The sequence below is a fragment of the Cyprinus carpio genome, chromosome A18, assembly GCF_018340385.1.
Source record: "Cyprinus carpio isolate SPL01 chromosome A18, ASM1834038v1, whole genome shotgun sequence".
NCBI lineage: Eukaryota > Metazoa > Chordata > Actinopteri > Cypriniformes > Cyprinidae > Cyprinus > Cyprinus carpio.
In genome coordinates this window covers 2,282,988-2,303,207 of record NC_056589.1, presented here as the reverse complement: position 1 = coordinate 2,303,207, position 20,220 = coordinate 2,282,988, and the positions used below count along the sequence as shown (strand labels likewise).

The 20,220-nt window shown below is 40.6% G+C and overlaps 1 protein-coding gene and 1 long non-coding RNA gene across 6 annotated transcripts in view; both read left to right on the top strand.

Annotated features, from left to right (window-relative positions):
• LOC109059352 (CMP-N-acetylneuraminate-beta-galactosamide-alpha-2,3-sialyltransferase 4-like) overlaps positions 1-20,220 on the top strand; it is a 40,500-nt gene that overhangs the window by 19,801 nt on the left and 479 nt on the right. For 3 of the 5 annotated variants that reach the window (XM_042774755.1, XM_042774757.1, XM_042774754.1), the window contains 6 exons: positions 2,188-2,285; positions 2,598-2,661; positions 3,962-4,060; positions 12,905-13,094; positions 13,177-13,314; positions 20,050-20,202. In XM_042774755.1, the coding sequence (XP_042630689.1) occupies positions 2,188-2,285; positions 2,598-2,661; positions 3,962-4,060; positions 12,905-13,094; positions 13,177-13,314; positions 20,050-20,202 (742 nt within the window). Of the gene's footprint in view, positions 1-2,187; positions 2,286-2,597; positions 2,662-3,961; positions 4,061-12,904; positions 13,095-13,176; positions 13,315-19,804; positions 19,905-20,049; positions 20,203-20,220 lie in introns of those variants that run through there. The other 2 variants (XM_042774758.1, XM_042774756.1) reach the window with 2 other exon arrangements.
• Positions 17,725-18,176, top strand: LOC122148545. The gene is made up of 2 exons (XR_006162438.1): positions 17,725-17,941; positions 18,027-18,176. It is a non-coding gene; the product is annotated as an uncharacterized LOC122148545 (long non-coding RNA).

The window sequence follows — 20,220 nt, the reverse complement described above, 5'->3', positions numbered from 1 at the left end:
TGCTGAGCGATTCATCGGTACAACCTTCCCGTCTATTCAAGAACTGTACTCATCCAGATTGAGCAAAAGGGCCAGTAAAATCACTCTGGACCCCTCACATCCAGCACACTTCCTCTTTGAACTGTTGCCCTCTGGTTGACGCTACAGAGCTCTGAGCACCAGAATGACCAGACACAGGAACAGTTTCTTCCCCCAGGCAATCCATCTAATGAACACTTGACAAGAACTGTGGAACACAACACTATTTATACACTCATACACTTATTTATCTAACACAAATACTTAGTCTACACTTCAAATTTGCACATAATATACCTGTACATACAGAACTGTCTATTGTAATATACCTGCAACATACAATTGTCAATTTGTATATTGTAATTCCTTAATTGTTCTATTTTTTATTATTTTATTATCTGTGTTTTTGTCCTGTTGCTGTCATTCTGTTGCACTGCAGATACTTCTGTCACAAAAACAAATTCCTCGTATGTGTAAACATACAATAAAGCTCATTCTGATTCTGATTAATTTAATGTAACCACTTTATATCACCCAGTAACATCTTGTGAAGCGAAAAGTTGCGTGTTTGTCAAAAAATTTGTGGCCTACAAATGAACAGGTTATAAATTTCATGTCATGCTATATTTTTACCAAATTATGGATTAAATCTTTTTATCAGCTTGATTTATTTAAAAATGCACAGGTTTTGTATTTGCTAGTGGAATTGATTGATTATAGGACTTCATTAATCTGAGTTTATGCACCTCGGTTTTTTAGTCAACATTGACAAGATGATCCACAAATAATGCTTTTTTCACTCAAAAACTGAGGAGCATGAGCTTAGATCAACCTTTCAAAATGTCTGAGTTGTTAACATAGTTGGCCAGCAGTCTGGAGCAATGTATTCAACGACATATTCAAAATTGTTTACTGTTTTTGCCACAGAATACAGACACAGAAATGGGTGAAAATTTACACTTTTTTCCTAACAGGAGTGCTTAAAACCCATCAGGATTTCTCCTGCAGCTGGTGTAGCCTAAGAATAACAGGGCACTTAATGAAAAATGAGATTCCTCTCGCTCTTGGGCAGTGGAAGCGTGTTAAAGCCTGGCAGAACTATAAAACCAACAGATCCACGTGTGAGGATTCTGTCTGTGCGGTTAAGAAAGACTGGCTTGGTTAACCCCAACATGTCAGACTCAAGCTAGGCTCAAACTAGTGCACTGTGTAATATGTATCTGTGTTGATGACATATAGTCATCACAGGACAATTCTGCCATTGTTTTCATAATGTAACTTCACAATGTAATAAATATTGTGTTTCATATACAGTATATATATATATATATATATATATATATATATATATATATATATATATATATATTTATATATATATATATATATATATATATATATATATATGCTATTTAAAATTTTGGGATCAGTAAGATTTTTAATGTTTTTAAACATCTCTTAAGCTCATCAAGGCTACATTTATTTGATCAAAAATACAGAAAAAAACTAATATTGTGAAATATTGTTACAATTTAAAATAAAGTTTTTCTATTTTAATATACTTTAAAATATAATTTATTTCTGTGATCAAGCTGAATTTTCAGCATCATTACTCCAGCCTTCAGTGTCACATGATCTTCAGAAATCATTCTAATATAATAATTCTAATATAATAATCAGTGTTGGAAACAGTTGTGCTACTTAATATATATATTTATTTTTATAAACCAGTGATTCTTTTGTCAGAACCTTTGATGAATAAAAAGAACAGCATTTATTTAAAATAGAAATATTGTATAACAATACAAATCTTACTCTCAGTTTTTATCAACTTAACACATCCTTGCTGAATAAAAGTATTAATTTCTTTCCAAAAAAAAAGAAAGAAAAAAAATTCCCCCAGACAGTAGTCTATATTATTACAAAATATTTCTATTTTAAATAAACACACACACACACACACACACACACACACACACACACACACACACAAACATACATATATATATACACACACAAACACCCACAATGAATATTTACAGTTTTTTTAATGGATTTAACTTTAAGATAAAAAGTCTGGGGTAATTAAATCTATACACAAAAAAGTAAATGTCTAAAATGTATTTGAGTAGTTTGTATTTGAGTCTGTCTTTTGTTTTACCGACACAGCGTGAGCCGGAAGACTGAGCTCTTTCTAAAGCTGGAGGATTTCTTCTGGCGGGAACATCTGTCAGCTGAAGCTCTGCCCTATGGTATTAAAGGCAGCGGTATGTACAGTTACTCCGCTCTCTTATAATCTTTCCTTTAATGCAAGGGTTAAATCTGCTGCTGAGTCATTAGGCTAATGCTTATGTTAAATCTGGCTTGAGGACATGATCGCATAAATCTTGTTGCTGAAACCTCACATGCACTCGAAACCTCACAGGCAACATAATATAAAGAATTTTGTTTGTTGGTTCTGTGCTCAGAATGTTTTTACTGTACGCTGTTCATCGTTCCGCATGCAATCCATTCATGTTGATATAGCTACATTCATAATGGTGCACTTTATTCAAATACTTTCTTCTTTGTCTCTGCAGAGCTCCTGCTTCTGAAGGTCTTGGCAGTGACTTCCAGCTACACAATGCCAGCAAACATTGAGAGGTGAAGTAGGGCCGAGCTGCTTTTATGAGTATCTGAACTCAAGCACCCGTAAGCTTGTAGAAAACCCATTCCTCAGATTCTCTCATCTGCTTCGGTTGCTTATGACTTGTTGCGGTGTGGCATGAATTACAGCATGTATTACAAATGAATTACAGTAATGCTCTTGCTCATGTTCAAAATTCTTTTGAAAGGAGAAGTAAAATCTAAACTAAAGAAAAAAAAAACCACTGCGTGTGTTACTAAATATAAGTATGCTACAATCCTGTTACCGATTTAGTTTCATTTGTACTTTTTCATTTAATCAGTTTTCTCTTTTCATTTTGATGTTTGTCTAATTTTAATTGCTAGAAAATAAAATCACATTGAGGGTGTTAAAGGAATAGTTCACCCAAAAAATTAACTTAAAAAATAAAAATAAAAAAATTAACTCACTCTCAGGCCATGTAGATGAGTTTATTTCTTCATCAGATTTGGAGAAATGTAGCATTGCATCAGTGTCTCAGCAATGGATGCTCCGCAGTGAATGGGTGCCTTCAGAATGAGAGTCCAAACATCTGGTAAAAACATCACAATAATCCACAGCACTCCAGTCCATGTTAACCGTCCAGTGAACAAGCTGAAACAAATCCAGCATTAAGACAAACTTCAAACCATTGCAAAAATACAATGTCCATAATGCATAATAACACTTCCTCCAGTGAAAAAGTCCATCTCCTGTTGTCTGTCACATCAAAATCCACACACACATTTGTTTAGAGCCATTTTGGACTGTTTTTTGCTCATCTGAGTGTCTTATCTGTGCATATTCCACAACCGATACACAGAAGAAAAATTCTCTTGAGAAAGGATTAAATACATCAAGGACTCATATCTTGTCCAGAAGCGATAGTCTGAAATAAAAGTGTCTTAATAGTGGATTAGTTTCAGCTACTTGTGGATTATTGTGATGTTTTTATCAGCTGTTTGATGTGCTTTCATTCTGACGGCACCCATTCACTGCAGAGCATCCATTGCTGAGCAAGTGATGTAAATTTCTCCAAATCTGTGCCCATGAAGAAACAAACTCATCTACATCTTGGACGGCCTGGGGGTGAGCACATTTTCAGCAAATGTCCATCTTTTGGTAAACCATTCCTTTAAGTTGTGTTTAGACATTGTCAAAATGGCTAATTTAATAGAAAATGCATAGAAAATAAATTAGCTACAATTTCTGAACCTAAACACCTAATTGTACTACAAAAGAATTTTTTTTGTGGCTTTTGTTGTGTACCGTACTCATGGAAAGTGCTCTGTGTGTCAGCAGCTTAGATTGCAGGACGTGTGCAGTCATTGGAAACGGCTTTTCCATAAAAAACAGTTCACTGGGGGAGATTATTAACAAATACAACGTGGTGATCAGGTAAATAACACCTTCGCCTCTGTTTGACCTTTATTTAGCATTAAGACTCCTCGATCTTTAAAAGAAGTCTCTTTTCTAATGTAAGTCTTCAGAAGGTTGTAGCTTGAGCTTTATGTGTGAGCTTTTTAGTTCATTTCTCCTCTCCATCTCTTGTTTTCCATTGCCCATTAAATATATTTTTCTTTCTATGTACAGCGTGAAAGCCTTTCCATTAGTCTGGCTTGCATTTTGCATTCTTGTTTTATTGTAAGTCTGTTGAGTGGCATATAATAGGCTCACTTAACAATACCTCCTGCAGTTAGAGCTCTGCTTGGCTACTGTTTCTCAACCTCTGTTTCTCAAGCCACGTTATAGCCTTGGAATGAACAAATGCCATTTTATTTCCTGTAAGCCCTCTAACAAACGGGAGAATTTGGCTGAGTGTGTTTTTCCATGGTGTCCCATCCTCACCGTGTTCTCAGAAGCTAATTGTGGAGGGGGAGGAGAGCCGAGCCGCTTGACATTTGGTGTAGAGTTACAAACCCTGATGCTTCGAAGTGTGAGCAGAACACCAGCTCCTCTCTAATCTCATTTGTGAGAAAAAAGGGAGTTTTTTTCATTTCACTCCCATGAAAAATAACATGTAATGTGAGGGTTAGTTGATAAGGAGCAGATAATTGTAGCACTTTTGTTTTTGTTAAAAAAAAAAATAGTAGAAAAACAAAAAAAATAAAAAAAAACAAACAATCTGCCAAAAAATAAAAGAAATCTATAAAAAAAATTAAAAAACATAACAAAAAATACATAAAATACATTTATAACATTACAAAAGATTTCTATTTTAAATAAATGCTGTTCTTTTGAACTTTCTATTAATCAAAGAATCCTGAAAAATAAAATCTATCAGCTTCCACAAAAAAAAAAAAAAAAAAAAAATGTTTTCAACATTGATAATGATTGGAAATGTTTCTTGAGCAGCAAATCAGCATATTTTTGTTATAACTAAATTACATTTTACAATATATTAGAATAGATACTGTTATTTTAAATTGTAATAATATTTAACAATATTACTGTTTTTACTGTATTGTATGATGACGTTTTAGTGCCACATTGAAAAAAATAATCTAAGATTACGAAACTAAAGTCGTAAAATTTCGAGAATAAAGTCGAAATATTACGAGAATAAAGTTGAAATGTTTCGAGAAAAAAGTCGAAATACTTCGAGAATAAAGTCGAAATACTTCGAGAGTAAAGTAGAAATATTACGAGAATAAAGTCGAAATGTTTTGAGAATTTAAATCATAGAAATGAAAGTTATATTATTTTGAGAGTAGGCTATTATTGCGCATGTAAATGTCCCGGATTGAGAGCACCGGGAGAAGTTGCAGGCCATCGGGAATTGATTTGAATATTGTTGCATCCGAGGGGCCACATCATCGCACTGGGATGAGGAAATTTTAAGGACTCGCGGAAACAGCTTAAAATCAAGAATATGATTTTTATTAACAGACTGAACAGGAACAACTTTTTATCTTAACATCAGCTCACACACCCAATCGACATTCCTTCAGGGGGCGCTGTAGCTCTCTTATTTAACGCTTTTTTTAATACACTACAGATATATGTGGGATTATTATCTGAAATCATACCATGTGTCATACTTGTGGGGACAGTATGCTTGGAAATAATATTTCATATCTTCCATTGCATTCGTTATTTGTAGTACGCCAGCCACTCAATAGCAATACGATTCGTGCTTTTGATAGACCTACTTTTAATGTCTCAGCTTTCAAAATCAGTTTTATAGCAAAACACAAATTATGTGTCTTACAATAATGTGTTTTTCAAGTTCTTTAATGATCAGATGGCTGTATTTATGTGAAACATTAAATTAAAAATTCCAAATATGTGAAAATTTATTAATTCGACTTTATTCTCGAAATATTTCGACTTTATTCTTGTAGTATTACGATTTTATTCTCGAAACGTTTTGACTTTATTCTCATAATATTTCAACTTTATTCTCGTAGTATTACGAATTTATTCTCGAAACATTTAGACTTTATTCTTGTAATTTCGACTTTATTCTCGAAATATTACGACTTTAATCTTATTTTGTAATCTTGTAATCGTATTTTTTTTTAACGTGGCACTAAAACACCGTCATAATATTGCCAGCCATAACATGAGAAAGTTATTATTTTTTAATGGTACTAATATTTTTTTTTACAAGTTTAAAAAAGTTTCAATAGAAATTACATTAAAGAATATTTTAGTTTACCATAAATGCTTGTCGGTATATTCAGCAGTAACTTCAGCAGTAACTATTCAGCAGTAACCATATTTCAAAGATAATAGAAGTAATTATGAAATTACATATAAAGAGGTCCTATTGTGAGTGGGTCAAAAAAAACCCAAAAACAAACAAAAAACAAAAACACTTAAGTTCCACTAAATACATTTCATTTAAATTTAATCTCTAATACATTGTCATTTAATTTGAAATAACATGCAATTACGTGTCCGGAGCATATTCTTTTAAAGTTTATTATTTCCATAATAGGACCCGTTTTAAAAGGCTCTTTCAGGTGTGGATATCCTTGGCCTTTATTAATCAGAGGAAACTCCCATTGGGTTGCCATTATTTGTTTTTAAGTAGCCATGATACTGTTTTATCACAGACTCGACTCTGCATCAAGAATGTGCGCTATTCTAAACAAATTCGACTAATCTGGTGTGTCAAAACAAGCACTCACACACACACACACACACACACGGTTTATGGTGAGATGTATTGCAGCCTTCCCATAGGAAAAATGTATTGCTCAGTGGTTGCTTTTTCTAAGGTCAGGAGACTTAGATGAGATTCTCATGTATTTCTCATTTTAGTATCAACAGCATTTCAGATGTTTCTCCTAAAATTCCTTAGGAGAAATAAAAGTAGACACAACTGAGACATGAGAAAGTTCTGAAAGAAAGGAATCCAAAATGACAGTGGAAGAGAAACATGGGAGATCTCTTATTGTCTTGCTGTAATCTCTTGCAAGACTCCGTTATAAAACGTTTTACTGCTCAGAGGTTGCTGTTACTTTTTTATTGCAATGGGGTTTTTCACCTTTAATGGTCAGGACTGTAGGAGTAGAGACAGGAAGCAATTGGACAGGTGAGAACTGGACAGGAGCAGGAAAGTACCTTTATCTGGGATTCGAACCCATGTTGTCTGAAGTGCAGTTGTGCTTCTCGGTGATGTGCTGTCCACAAGACTATGGTTCTGACAGACTTTACTCCACGCTCATCATAATAATAATCACTCACTCACTTATGCATCATTGAGATATCAGCTTTGTCTTAAGAGGTCTTCAGTTTTATTTTAGGAGAAACGTTAAACTTTTACTCATATTGTAAATAATAACTATCATTTAAATAGCTTTAAACATTTCAGAATATCAAGGGATACTAGCTTAAATGTTTAAATTTATCTTCAATTTCCAGCATTGTATACACTACATTTTCCAAACACACTAGAAAGGACTTACAAGTGCAAGATGTTTAGTATAAGAGCAATACCATTTTTTTTACAAATGTAAAACTAGTGTCCCAGTGTTTGTTTTTCTTGTACAGCCCATTTTTGCATGTATGTAAATATAGGTTATGGTTTCCTCTGTTAAATCACTGTGCAATAAAACACTGTCTACATAAAACAACTTAAAATATGACAATGCATGCATTGTCTTTGATTGAAATGGTGTAGATAAATGACATTGAAGCTAACCAGAGGGAAGAAATATAAAATAAAAAAGAGATATCTTTACCATTTCAAATATTTCTCCTAGACAAAAATTAAAATAAGGTTACCTTAAGATTGAATGCAAACTTTAGCTTGAGTCTCCTGCTTCTCAAACTTGTCTCCTGAGACAGAAGCACTAACACTCTCACAATGATCCTCTTTAAAGCATTAGAAGAGATCTCAACAACTTTACACACTGTGCTCGGGTATTTCTCCTTAGCTAGAGACTCTGGATCTCTCATATTTGTCTCTTTTAAAGCTTTAGAAGAGATCTCAACAACATCACACACTGTGCTCAGATATTTCTCCTACAATAGACTCGAGAGCTCTCACATTTGTCTCCTCTAAATTTCAGAAGTGATCTTAATAATTTGACAATATATGCAACAAGTCAAATGCCTCAATATTAGATTAGATTAGACCCAACTTTATTGTCACTATGCAGAGTACAAGTACGGAGCTAATGAAATACAGTTAGCATCTAACCAGAAGTGCAAAAATATAGTGTTTTATATACATATAAGTGCAGAGTAAGTGAAGGTATGATTTACAGAATGTACAGTGGAGTTGCTATATACAGTATTAAGCAGACTATGCACAGAATATAAATAGGAATTCAATGTAGGACAGCAGCAATGTAAGAACAGTGGTTATAAATACAGTAGGTTGAGAGTACAATAGTATTGTTAAACGTATTGTTTATATAGTATATAGTATTGTTAAGGCTCCTGTAACACCTGCTGAATGGAAGGAGAGTGAAAAGTCCATGGTTAGGGTGAGAGGCATCCTTGATGATGTTCCTTGCCCTGCACAGGCAGCGCTTGTGATAAATGTTCTCAGTAGTAGTTAACTGGGTGCCAGTGATCCATTGAGCAGTTTTCACCACCCGCTGGAGTGCTTTGCGGTCAGATGCGGAGCAATTGCTGTACCATACTCAGATGCAGTTTGTGAATATGCTCTCAGTGGTACAGTGGTAGAATTCCACAAGGATCCTGGGACTCAGGTGAACTTTCTTAAGGCTCTGTAAGAAGTAAAGGCGCTGCTGTGCCTTTTTGACCAGGGTGGAGGTCATCAGAGATTTGGATGTAACTTGAAGTAACTTGAAACTCAACACACGTTCCACGTTCCACAGCTCCGTTGATGTAGATGGGGGTGTGTGCATGACTCCCATTCCGCCTGAAGTCCACAATGATCTCCTTAGTCTTCTGGTTGTTTAGTTCCAGATTGTTGGTGGCACACCACACAGCCAGATGCTTCACCTCATCATATGGTAGGCTGACTCATCATCATCTTTGATCAGACCTACCACCATGGTGTCATCTGCGAATTTGATTATGGTGTTGGAGCCATAAACAGAAACGTAGTCATGGGTGAATAAGGAGTACAGAAGAGGGCTCAGTACGCAGCCCTGTGGAACACCAATGTTCAGAGTGATGATAGAGGAGGAGAGGTTATCTAATTTAACAGACTGAGGTCTGTTAGTCAGAAAATCTGGAATCCAGTTGCAGAGGGATGTGCTGATTCCAAGCTGGCTGATCTTGGAGGGGATTACAGTGTTAAATGCAGTACTGAAATCAATGAACAGCATTCTCACATGTGTATTTTGAATGTCCAGGTGGGTGAGGGCAGAGTGAAGTGCCGTAGAGATGGCGTCCTCTGTTGACATTGCGGCAATAGGCAAATTGAAATGGGTCTAGTGTAGCAGGGAGACAGGATTTTAAATGGGATGCAGCCAGCCTCTCAAAGCACTTGGCAATGATGGGGGTGAGTGCGACAGGATGGAATTCGTTAAGGGCCGAGGCAGTGGAGTGCTTCGGTACTGGCACAATGGTGGAGGTTTTGAAACTAGTGGGGACAGTTGTCTGGGCCAGGGACAGATTGAAAATGTCCGTGAAGCACACGACCAGGTATTCCGTCAGGGCCAGCTGCCTTCCGTGCATTCACCTTACACAGAGTGGAGTAAACATCTGAGGTGGAGAGTGTGAGAGGCAGTTCATTGGGTTGATGCTCAGCTTTGAAGGAGACCTCCTTATTATTTTGATCAAAATGAGCATAAATGTGATTGAGCTGGTCAGGGAGGGAGGCCCAGTGCTGGGTGGTTTGTGGTCTTTGATAGTTTGTATGCCTTGCCACATACGCCAGGGGTCTGAAGAATTGAGGTGTTCTTCAATCCTCTGTTTGTGTGTGAGTTTGGCCTGGCAGACACCCATCCTCAGGTTGGCTCTGGCTGAGCTATAATCCTCCCGGTCTCCAGACCTGAAGGCTGCATCTCTTGCTTTGAGCAGGAGGCAAACCTCTCTGTTCATCCAGGGCTTCTGATTGGGGATTTTTGTGTGTGTGTGTGTGTGTGTGTGTGTGGTCACTCTGCCCACACACCTGTTAATGTGCTCCAAGACAGAGTTGGTGTAAGTGTCAGTGTTGATCTGAGAGTCTGTGGTGGCCTGGGCAGCAAACTCACTCCAGTCTGATTGCTGGAATTGATGTTGAACAGTGGAGTCAGCACCTTCCAGACAGATTTTAACAGTTCTTATTGTAGGTTTCACACATTTGATGACTGGGGTATACTTGGGGAGCAGGAACAAAGAGAGGTGGTCAGACTGACCCAGGTGGGGGAGGCATGTGAATTTGTAGGCCTCAGTTACATTGGTATATACATGATCCAATGTTTTATGTCCCCTTGTAGTGCAGGATACATTTTGGTGAAATTTAGGGAGAACGGATCTTAAAGTACAGTGATTAAAGTGATAGTTCACCCAAAAAATGAAAATGATGTCATTAATGACTCACCCTCATGTCGTTCCAAACCCGTGAGACCTCCGTTCATCTTCGGAACACAGTATAAGATATTTTAGATTTAGTCTGAGAGCTTTCAGTCCCTCCATTGAGAATGCATGTACGGTATACTGTCCACGTCCCAGAAAGGTAATAAAAACATCTTCAAAGTAGTCCATGTGACATCAGAGGGTCCGTTAGAATTTGCTGAAGCATCGAAAAATACATTTTGGTCCAAAAATATCAAAAAACTATGACTTTATTCAGCGTTGTCTTGTCTTCCGTGTCTGTTATGAGCGCGTTCACAACACTGCAGTTTAGTGATATCCGGTTCTCGAACGAATCACTCGATATAACCGGATCTTCTTGAACCAGTTCACCAAAAATCGAACTGAATCGTTTGAAACGGTTTCGCGTCTACAATAAGCATTAATCCACAAATGACTTAAGCTGTTAACTTTTTTAACATGGCTGACACTCCCCTCTGAGTTCAAATAAACCAATATCCCGGAGTAATTCATTTACTCAAACAGTACACTGACTGAACTGCTGTGAAGAGAGAACTGAAGATGAACACAGAGCCGAGCCAGATAACGATCGAAACTTTGACTCGTTCTCGAGATATATGTATATAATCAAATTAGTCAATTAATAATCAAGACATTTATGTGCCTTTCAGCAAAGAAAGCTCCAGGGTTACATTTTCTGTAGATCAGTTTTGATTAAGGCATCCGGTACATTACTATTTCCAACAACAAATTATGTGCCTAAGTACATAAACATTGTCTTATAAAAAGTCTGCAAAAATATCCCTCAAAACATAAACTAAAAATCTCAACAAATTAATTCACCACATTTACTTAATGCACACAACTTAAAGCACACATTATAAATCTTCTAAGATACAAACAAAAGCTTTACAGGAGACAAATATGAGACCCCCAGTTTATTTAGCTAAAGAGTAAAATCTGAGCAGTGTGTGATGTTGTTGAGATCTCTTTTAAAGCTTTAAAGGAGACAAATGTGAGAGATCCGGAGTCTTTAGACTAGGAGAAATATCTGAACACAGTGTGTGATGTTGTTAAGATCTTGTTTGAAACTTTGAAGACAAATGTGAGACCATCAGAGTCTCTAGCTAAGGAGAAATACCAGAGCAAAGTGTGTGATGTTGTTGAGATCTCTTTTAAAGCTTTAAAATAGACCATTGTGAGAATGTTAGAGTTTTTGTCTCAGGAGAAAAGTTTGAGAAGCAGGAGACTCAAGCAAAAATCTCTTAAAGTAACTTCATTTCTTTGGTCATAATAATGAGGTGATGCACGAACAGCTTTAGTTTGGAAATAATGACTGTGTTTCATATTTCTTTTTTTCTTTTTAACTTCCTGCCAAAACAGGAAGCATTTTTAGAACAACTTTAGCAAAAATCAATGTGTTTATGTATTTTAGCTTTCACTTGCTGGCACAGGAAATAATGGGAAATGCAGTTTGGCTGCACGAGCCTATCACCTCATAAATCAGCTAAATGCATTGTGTTTTCTGCCAAGCTTTATGGCTCTTCCACATCAGCTGCATAAAACTACATTGCATGCTCAGTATTCATAAATTGTGACCAATTTGTCGTTGTTCCTTAATTGACACGTTTTCAGCAGTCTCATTAGAATTGCATTATTCGTACACGCATATTTACTCAGCTCTGATTTTGTGATGCTGAGTTAAAAAATACTATATATATATATATCAATACAATTTTCCATCACACAGTTTTTTTTTCAAATTATATAAATGTATTAGCTTCAATGCACTTATCAAAATAACAAAATCAAATCTCAAGACTTTTAATGACAAAAAGTAAATGTAACAATTGTTACAGTTGTCACTGTAAAAATATATTCTGTCTCTGTTTGGATGTTTGATGTAGCACAACACATCTGGCTCATGCTTGCATTATTCTGGCCAGGGCTAAGCATGAAATAATGCATGTGAAAATGGACTGAAAATTGACCAAATACATGTAATGTGGCTCAGAGGAAGACAGGAATCATGCATTTGTGCTGTTTTTCTGCTGATTAAGTGATAACGCAAGACTTCTTCACCTTACAAATGCAACACATGCTACAAAGTGCATCATATTTTGTGAGAATGCATGAAACAGGCACTATTTTTGGAATCAGTGCCCTCAAATTAGTAAGAAACAAGCAATGGATTTCTTTCAAAAAGTACGATGCATGAAAGAAGCAATGGTCATTCTGACTCTTCAAACCTGATTTGACCTTGTTATATATTGCTCACATATCTTTCTGTGTCAGGCTGAATGACGCCCCGGTGAGAGGCTACGAGGGGGATGTTGGTAACAAGACCACGTTACGTCTGTTTTATCCCGAATCTGCCTTCTATAACCCGGGTGTCCACAATGACCCAGACACCCTGCAGGTCCTGGTTCCTTTCAAACAGGAGGACCTCCGCTGGCTCAAAGAGATCCTGTATGACGAGAAGAGGGTCAGTCTGTCCCACCTTTTTTCTTCATGTGCCAGCATGCACCAGATTTCCCAGTAATCATGAGGCGCTGTGCTCGATTTAGATCCGAAAGGGTTTCTGGAAGCCTCCTCCCCAGATCTGGCTCGGCCGGGCCAGTCAGATCCGTGTCCTGGACCCATATTTCCTTCGCCTAACAGCCAGCAAGCTGCTTCGAATTCCCCTGAAACCGCGCAAACAACAGGTGAGATCTGCACACATGGCCAGGATTCAGGGAATGATAAACATTTTTTTTGCCTTGGAAACGCTCTTACTTTGGCAGAACAGATGTTCCAAATAATAGGATTGTTTTTGGTATCATCTCAGACATGGATATAGTACCATATAAAAATATATTGTACCATATAAATATATAATACATATTTGATAGTAATGAAATTTTTATAATGAGACTTTGGTCCAAAACCTGATTGTCACGGTGTCTGTTCTGTGTCTCCCTGGGTGGCCACTAGAGGTCTCACTTCCCCTTATGGTCACCTTCGTCAGAACTTCATTTCCCACTAGCCTTAGCTGCTCATCACTGTTCATTGTATTCAGCTGTCACCACTTACCTTGTTTGCACCTGTCTTTAAATACCCTGGTTGTTTCTGTCAGTGTTACGGAGTCCTTGTTGCATGTCACCCCTGCTTTTTCCTGGTTCCCTAGTGGATGTTCGTGTTTCGTGTTTTGGGACTGTTTAATGTCACCCTGGTTTCGTGTTTGCTTGCTTTGTTTGTGTTTCTTGTTTTGGACTGATTACCTGGATGTTGACCATTGCCTGGCTAAGTTTATGATTTTTGGATTGCCCCAATAAAACACTGCAAATGGATCTACCTGTCTGTGTGCGTTACGTGACAGAAGGACTCCGTCATGCCTAGATCCAGCGGTGTGGGATTTCGAATCTGTTCCCCAGCCACCATGGAGGAACGGAGGGGGAGATTCCGGAAAACTTAACCACCCTTCGTCAAAGGGGGGAGTGAGGTGGGGTGGCCTGGCGCAATTGTTTTGGACCATGGCGGCCGGGCTAGGTTATAATGATGCAGCACTGAAAGACTTATTTAACAATTGCCTAGATGATCCTTTGCCTCAATGGGAGATGATGGGGCTGGAGATCCTGGACTTTTGGGGTTTTACTAATTACCTGCACCATCGTGCTCGGTGTGGGATAAATCGGCTGATCCAGCGCCACAGCACAAGATGGCCGCCAGCCCAGCGCCACAGCACAAGATGGCCGCCAGCCCAGCGCCACAGCACAAGATGGCCGCCAGCCCAGCGCCACAGCACAAGATGGCCGCCAGCCCAGCATCACAGCCCAAGATGGCCGCGGAGACAGTATTAAGTTATTTTTCCAGGATGTGCCAGATCCCAGAGTTTCCCGGGAGTGTTCACATCACGGCCGCTGAGCCAGCGCCAATGGCCAAGATGGCCACCAGTGCAGCACCACAGCACAACATCACAGCCAGCCCAGCGCCACAGCACAAGATGGCCGCCAGCCCAGCGCCACAGCACAAGATGGCCGCCAGCCCCGCACCACAGCACAAGATGGCCGCCAGCCCAGCACCACTGCACAGGATGGTCGAATCTACACCTGTGTTGGCAGACAAGATGGTTGACTCAACGCCTGAGTCTTCCGTCAAGGAGCCACCGGCACGCCATCATAGAGGCCGCAGGAGGAGGAGACAGGCGTCAGCCGTTCCTCAAAGCCCGGAGGACGTTCCCCAGCGGGCCGCTGCCGTCCAGGAGGACGTTCCCGAGCGGGCCGCTGCCGTCCAGGAGGACGTTCCCGAGCGGGCCGCTGCCGTCCAGGAGGACGTTCCCGAGCGGGCCGCTGCCGTCCAGGAGGACGTTCCCGAGGGGGCCGCTGCCGTCCAGGAGGACGTTCCGAGAGCGGGCCGCTGCCGTCCAGGAGGACGTTCCCGAGTGGGCCGCTGCCGTCCAGGAGGACGTTCCCGAGCAGGCCGCTGCCGTCCAGGAGGACGTTCCCCGAGAGCCGGCCGCTGTCGTCCGGGTGGACGTGCCCGAGGTTCCCGAGGCGGGCTCGAGGTGGTTCTGGAGGCCGAGGCGGTGCCGAGGCTGTGCCCGATGCCGAGGCGGTGCAGGAGGCTGTGCCCGATGCCGAGACGGTGCCCGAGGCTGTGTCCGATGCCGAGACGGTGCCCGATGCCGAGGCGGTGCCCGAGGCGGTGCCTGATGCGGTGGCCGAGGCGGGTTCCCGAGGCAATGTCCGATGCCGAGGCGGTGCCCGTTGCCGAGGCAGTGCCCGATGCCGAGGCGGTGCCTGATGCGGTGGCCGAGGTGGTTCTCGATGCAATGTCCGTTGCCGAGGCGGTGCCCGTTGCCGAGGCGGTGCCCGATGCCGAGGCGGTACCCGAGGCGGTGCCCGATGCCGAGGCGGTGCCTGATGCGGTGGCCGAGGTGGTTCCCGAGGCAATGTCCGATGCAGAGGCGGTTCCCGATGCGATGGCCGAGGCGGTGGCCGAGGCAGAGGCGGTTCCCGATGCGATGGCCGAGGCGGTGCCCGATGCCGAGGCGGTGCCCGAGGCGGTGCCCGATGCCGAGGCGGTGCCCGAGGCGGTCCCCGATGCCGAGGCGGTGCCCGATGCAATGCCGAGGCGGTGCCCGATTGCGGTGCCAGAGACGGTTCCCGATGTAATGCCCGAGACTGAGGCTGTTCCGGAGGTCGAGGCGATGGCCGATGCCGAGACGGTGCCCGATGCCGAGGCGGTGCCCGATGCGGTGCCAGAGACGGTGCCAGAGACGGTTCCCGATGTAATGCCCGAGACTGAGGCTGTTCTGGAGGTCAGGGCGGTGCCCGATGCCGTTCTGGAGGTCGTTCCTGAGGTGGTGCCCGATGCAGAGGCCGTTCCCGAGGCGGTGTCCTTGTCCAAGGCCGTTCCCGAGGCGGTGCCCGAGGCCGAGGCCATTCCGGAGGCCGTTCCCGAGGCCGAGGCCGTTCCAGAGGCCGTTCCTGAGGCCGTTCCCGATGCTGTTCCGGAGGCCGATGCAGGGCCCGAGATGGTTCCGGAGGCGATACCCGTGTCCGAGGCCGTTCCCGAGGCGGTGCCCTTGTCTGAGGCCGTTCCCGATGCCGTTCCCAATGCCGTGACCTGGCCATCGCCACAGCCTGCTCCTTACTGGCTCCCCGATTGGCAGGTTCCGTTCGGGCCACTCAAATGGCGAATTCCTCCCTGGCCGTCTGCACAACGAGAATGGACTGATCCACCGTGGCCACCTGAACTGCCTGGTCCCTCGTGGTCCCCTGAACTTTCGGGTCCACCGTGGCCACCTGAACTGCCTGGTCCCTCGTGGTCCCCTGAACTTTCGGGTCCACCGTGGCCCCCTGATCTGACCAAGCCACCTGGGCTACCAGCGGAGCCATCGCTGCCGGTCCCAGTTCCCCTACACGGGCCTGGCCCGCCATCCCCTCCCCCTGTTCTGCCTCCACCAGTCCACCTCCCTCCTGGTCTCTTTTTGTTTTTGTGTTTATTTGTGTTCTGAGGAGCATCTGGAAGCTGCTCCTTAGAGGGGGGGGGTAGTGTCACAGTGTCTGTTCTGTGTCTCCCTGGGTGGCCACTAGAGGTCTCACTTCCCCTTATGGTCACCTTCGTCAGAACTTCATTTCCCACTAGCCTTAGCTGCTCATCACTGTTCATTGTATTCAGCTGTCACCACTTACCTTGTTTGCACCTGTCTTTAAATACCCTGGTTGTTTCTGTCATTGTTACGGAGTCCTTGTTGCATGTCACCCTGCTTTTTCCTGGTTCCCTAGTGGATGTTCGTGTTTCGTGTTTCGTGTTTCGGACTGTTTAATGTCACCCTGGTTTCGTGTTTCCTTGCTTTGTTTGTGTTTCTTGTTTTGGACTGATTACCTGGATGTTGACCATTGCCTGGCTAAGTTTATGATTTTTGGATTGCCCCAATAAAACACTGCAAATGGATCTACCTGTCTGTGTGCGTTACGTGACACTGATGAGTGGCCTGCATAGGCTGGATTTTAATGCTTTATAAAGTTGTCTACATTTAAAAAAAAAAAAAAAAAACTTTTAAATAAAATATATATATATATATATATAAATCAAATAAAATGTATTATTTTATGTAAAATTTCTAAATGTATATAAAAAACATAATTCCATTGAATTAAAGATTAATTATTCTATCCAATATATTTTAAACTTGAAATCAGAACTGAGTCACCTGCAGTTTGTCTGAGGAACACTATATTTGCATTATGCAAAACAAAGAAGCTTCTGAGTGCAAATGGTCCAGGTGGCAGTGGAAGACGTGACATTTTTGTAGCAGTCGGATTCTATTCAAATATTTGGGGGTTGGTGAACTTTTAAATATATTTTTGAAAGAAGTTTCATTTATTTGATCAAAAATACAGGAAAATCTGAAATATTATTACAATTTAAAATACATGTTTTCTATATGAATATGTTTAAAAATATAATTTATTCCTGTGATCAAACCTGTATTTTCAGCATCATTACTCCAGTCTTCAGTGTCACATGATCTTCAGAAATCATTCTCATATGATGATCTGCTGCTCGAGAAACATTTCAGATTATTATCAATGTTGAACACAGTTGTGCTGATTGATATTGTTATGGAAACTGTGATACATTTTACTTTTCAGGATTTTTTGATGAGGAGAACGTTCAAAAGAACAGCATTGGTTTCTGAAATCTTTTGTAACATTATAAATGTCTTTACTGTCACTTTTGATCAATTGAATATCAGTTAAATTCTCTTTAAACAAAATGAATCATACTGACCTCAAACCTTTGAACAGTCTTTGCTGTTCGTCTGCGTCACTTACAGTAGTGAAGGTCAGACTATCATTCTTACACATCAACTTAAACCATAAATGATGCTGCTTTATATGAAAAAAAAGAACAGAATCCAACTGGCGAGCGTTTCTCTCAGCAAAGCCAATTTTCACTTGCATGTATTAATGTTGGATTCTGCTTGTTTGTCAGAGAGAGCCAAGAGGTTTGTTTCTGTGAAATGTATGTACGGTCAATTATCTGTAGTGTTCTGATAAACGCACAGAGATTGCGATTAGTAATGTGTCTGTTTATTTCTGGTGCATGCCAGTAACAGCCTTGCACTTCCTCCCTACCCTCTCTGTGTCGGTCTGTCTTCATCACTTGGTCATCCATATTTTTAAATTAAGTACAGTGAGTCAGTCAGGCTTAGACAAACACGCACATTTATATCCTCTTTCCCTTCAATGTACTTGTGTATTTTTGGAGGCACACCCCTCCACATATTTCTGTCATGCGGTCATATTTTGACACCATTGGACGCAGACACGTGCAACAGATGTAGCGCCTCGCTTCGTATATCCTCTGGCTGCTTAAGAAGGTTCACCTCGGGTGTACCGCGCTGACAAGGACCCCTGCTAACTCCGGGGCACCCGCCAGAATCACCTAGACAACGATCAGCCAAAGCCACTTCTAGAGCTATTAGTGCAAGAAACACACTGAAACAACAAATGATGTGACAAATGACTTCACCACACTGCAGGCTTTGCTAGTTCTTAAGCTGGACACTTATTAGCCAAAGCAGCACAGCCTTCCTGTGCGCATACAAAATGAAATCATACCAGACCCTCCTAAAATAAAAATAAAAAAAAAAACAAAACAAACATATTTAAAATAAACAATCAGTACAAGTGACTTATTACCATGCATTGTTTATTCAGGGTTCACGAGGTCATGGAAACCATAGAACTTACTTTTAGCCAAGGTTATTATAGTTAACTAAACATAAAATAGTGACTTGAAATAAAGTAAACGTTAACTGAAATATAAAAACCGTAAACAACCTAACCCTAAAAATATACAAAACAATACAACAGAATTACTAATTTAAAATGAAAATGGAAAATATAAAAATGAAAACAAGTTCAAAATATTAACAAAATATATAACAATATTACGAATTAAACTAAAATAATAGTGCTTCTAGCTACGATGAGTTTAGCTAATAATAATAGTAATAATAATAATAATTATTATTATTATTTTTTTTTTTTCAGCTACAAAAATGTGTTTGGACACTTAAGCGCCACTTAAATACTAAATTGTAATATTTAATAAATAAATAAGTCATGCTAATTCCAATGAACATTTCTCAGTCATTCTGAAATCAGGTCTCAAGTTCACAAACTGGTCTATGACATTACTGTGAACAAGACTGACTAATGTTTGACAGCTAGAAAATGACCAAATACTTGTTTTTTTTTCTTCAGTGTTTAAAAACACGTATGTAGAACAACTTCAGAAACTCGTTCTTCGTAAGCGTTGTGTGTGTTTAACACAGCGCACAGGGCCAGTGGTGTTGCACAATGTTTACAGCCACAATTTGGAAAGGAAGGGTGGTGAACTCTTGTTCTGTTGATGAACACAGTGAGTGAGATGTTGAAATGGAGCTGTATGATCATGGCGCAATGACTTGGAACAAGAGAGAGAGAGAGAGACAGAGACAGAGACTGACGCAACTTAAGCAGTCAGGGCTGGAAAAAGCCAAGATGCATTACTTTCGTTTACTACTGCAAGTGGAAAGTTTCCAACTTAAATTGTGATTTCTTTTGATGACAAGGTATGTGTGTTAAACGTTTTTACGAAGTTTAAAATCTCTTCTTTTTTTTTTTTGAAAGAGCTTCTTCTTCTTCTTCTTCTTTATAGTCGACAGGAAATGTTACATCCCAGGCTTCTTCCGAGATGCCTACAAGTGGGACTGAAGGAAGGGAGAGCGTTTGATTAGACATATTTGTACAGCACAAAAGTAATAAAATCTGCTATAGATGACTTAAAGTAAAAGCTAAGATGTCATGGGCTTTTTAATCATTCACTGGAGAGTTAAAGAGTCTTCAGCCGCCCCCTGCAGGAGGACAAACACTATTAAACACACTTCTCTGTTTCTCCATCAGAAACCAGTGCATCCCACCACTGGCATTCTGGCAGTATTTGTGGCACTGAACTACTGTGACGTTGTGCACGTGGCTGGATTCGGATATCCAGAGTCCAGGAACCAGAAACAGCCCATCCACTATTACGGAAAGGAGACAATGAGATCCATGAAGGTTGGTTTCAAAGCATCC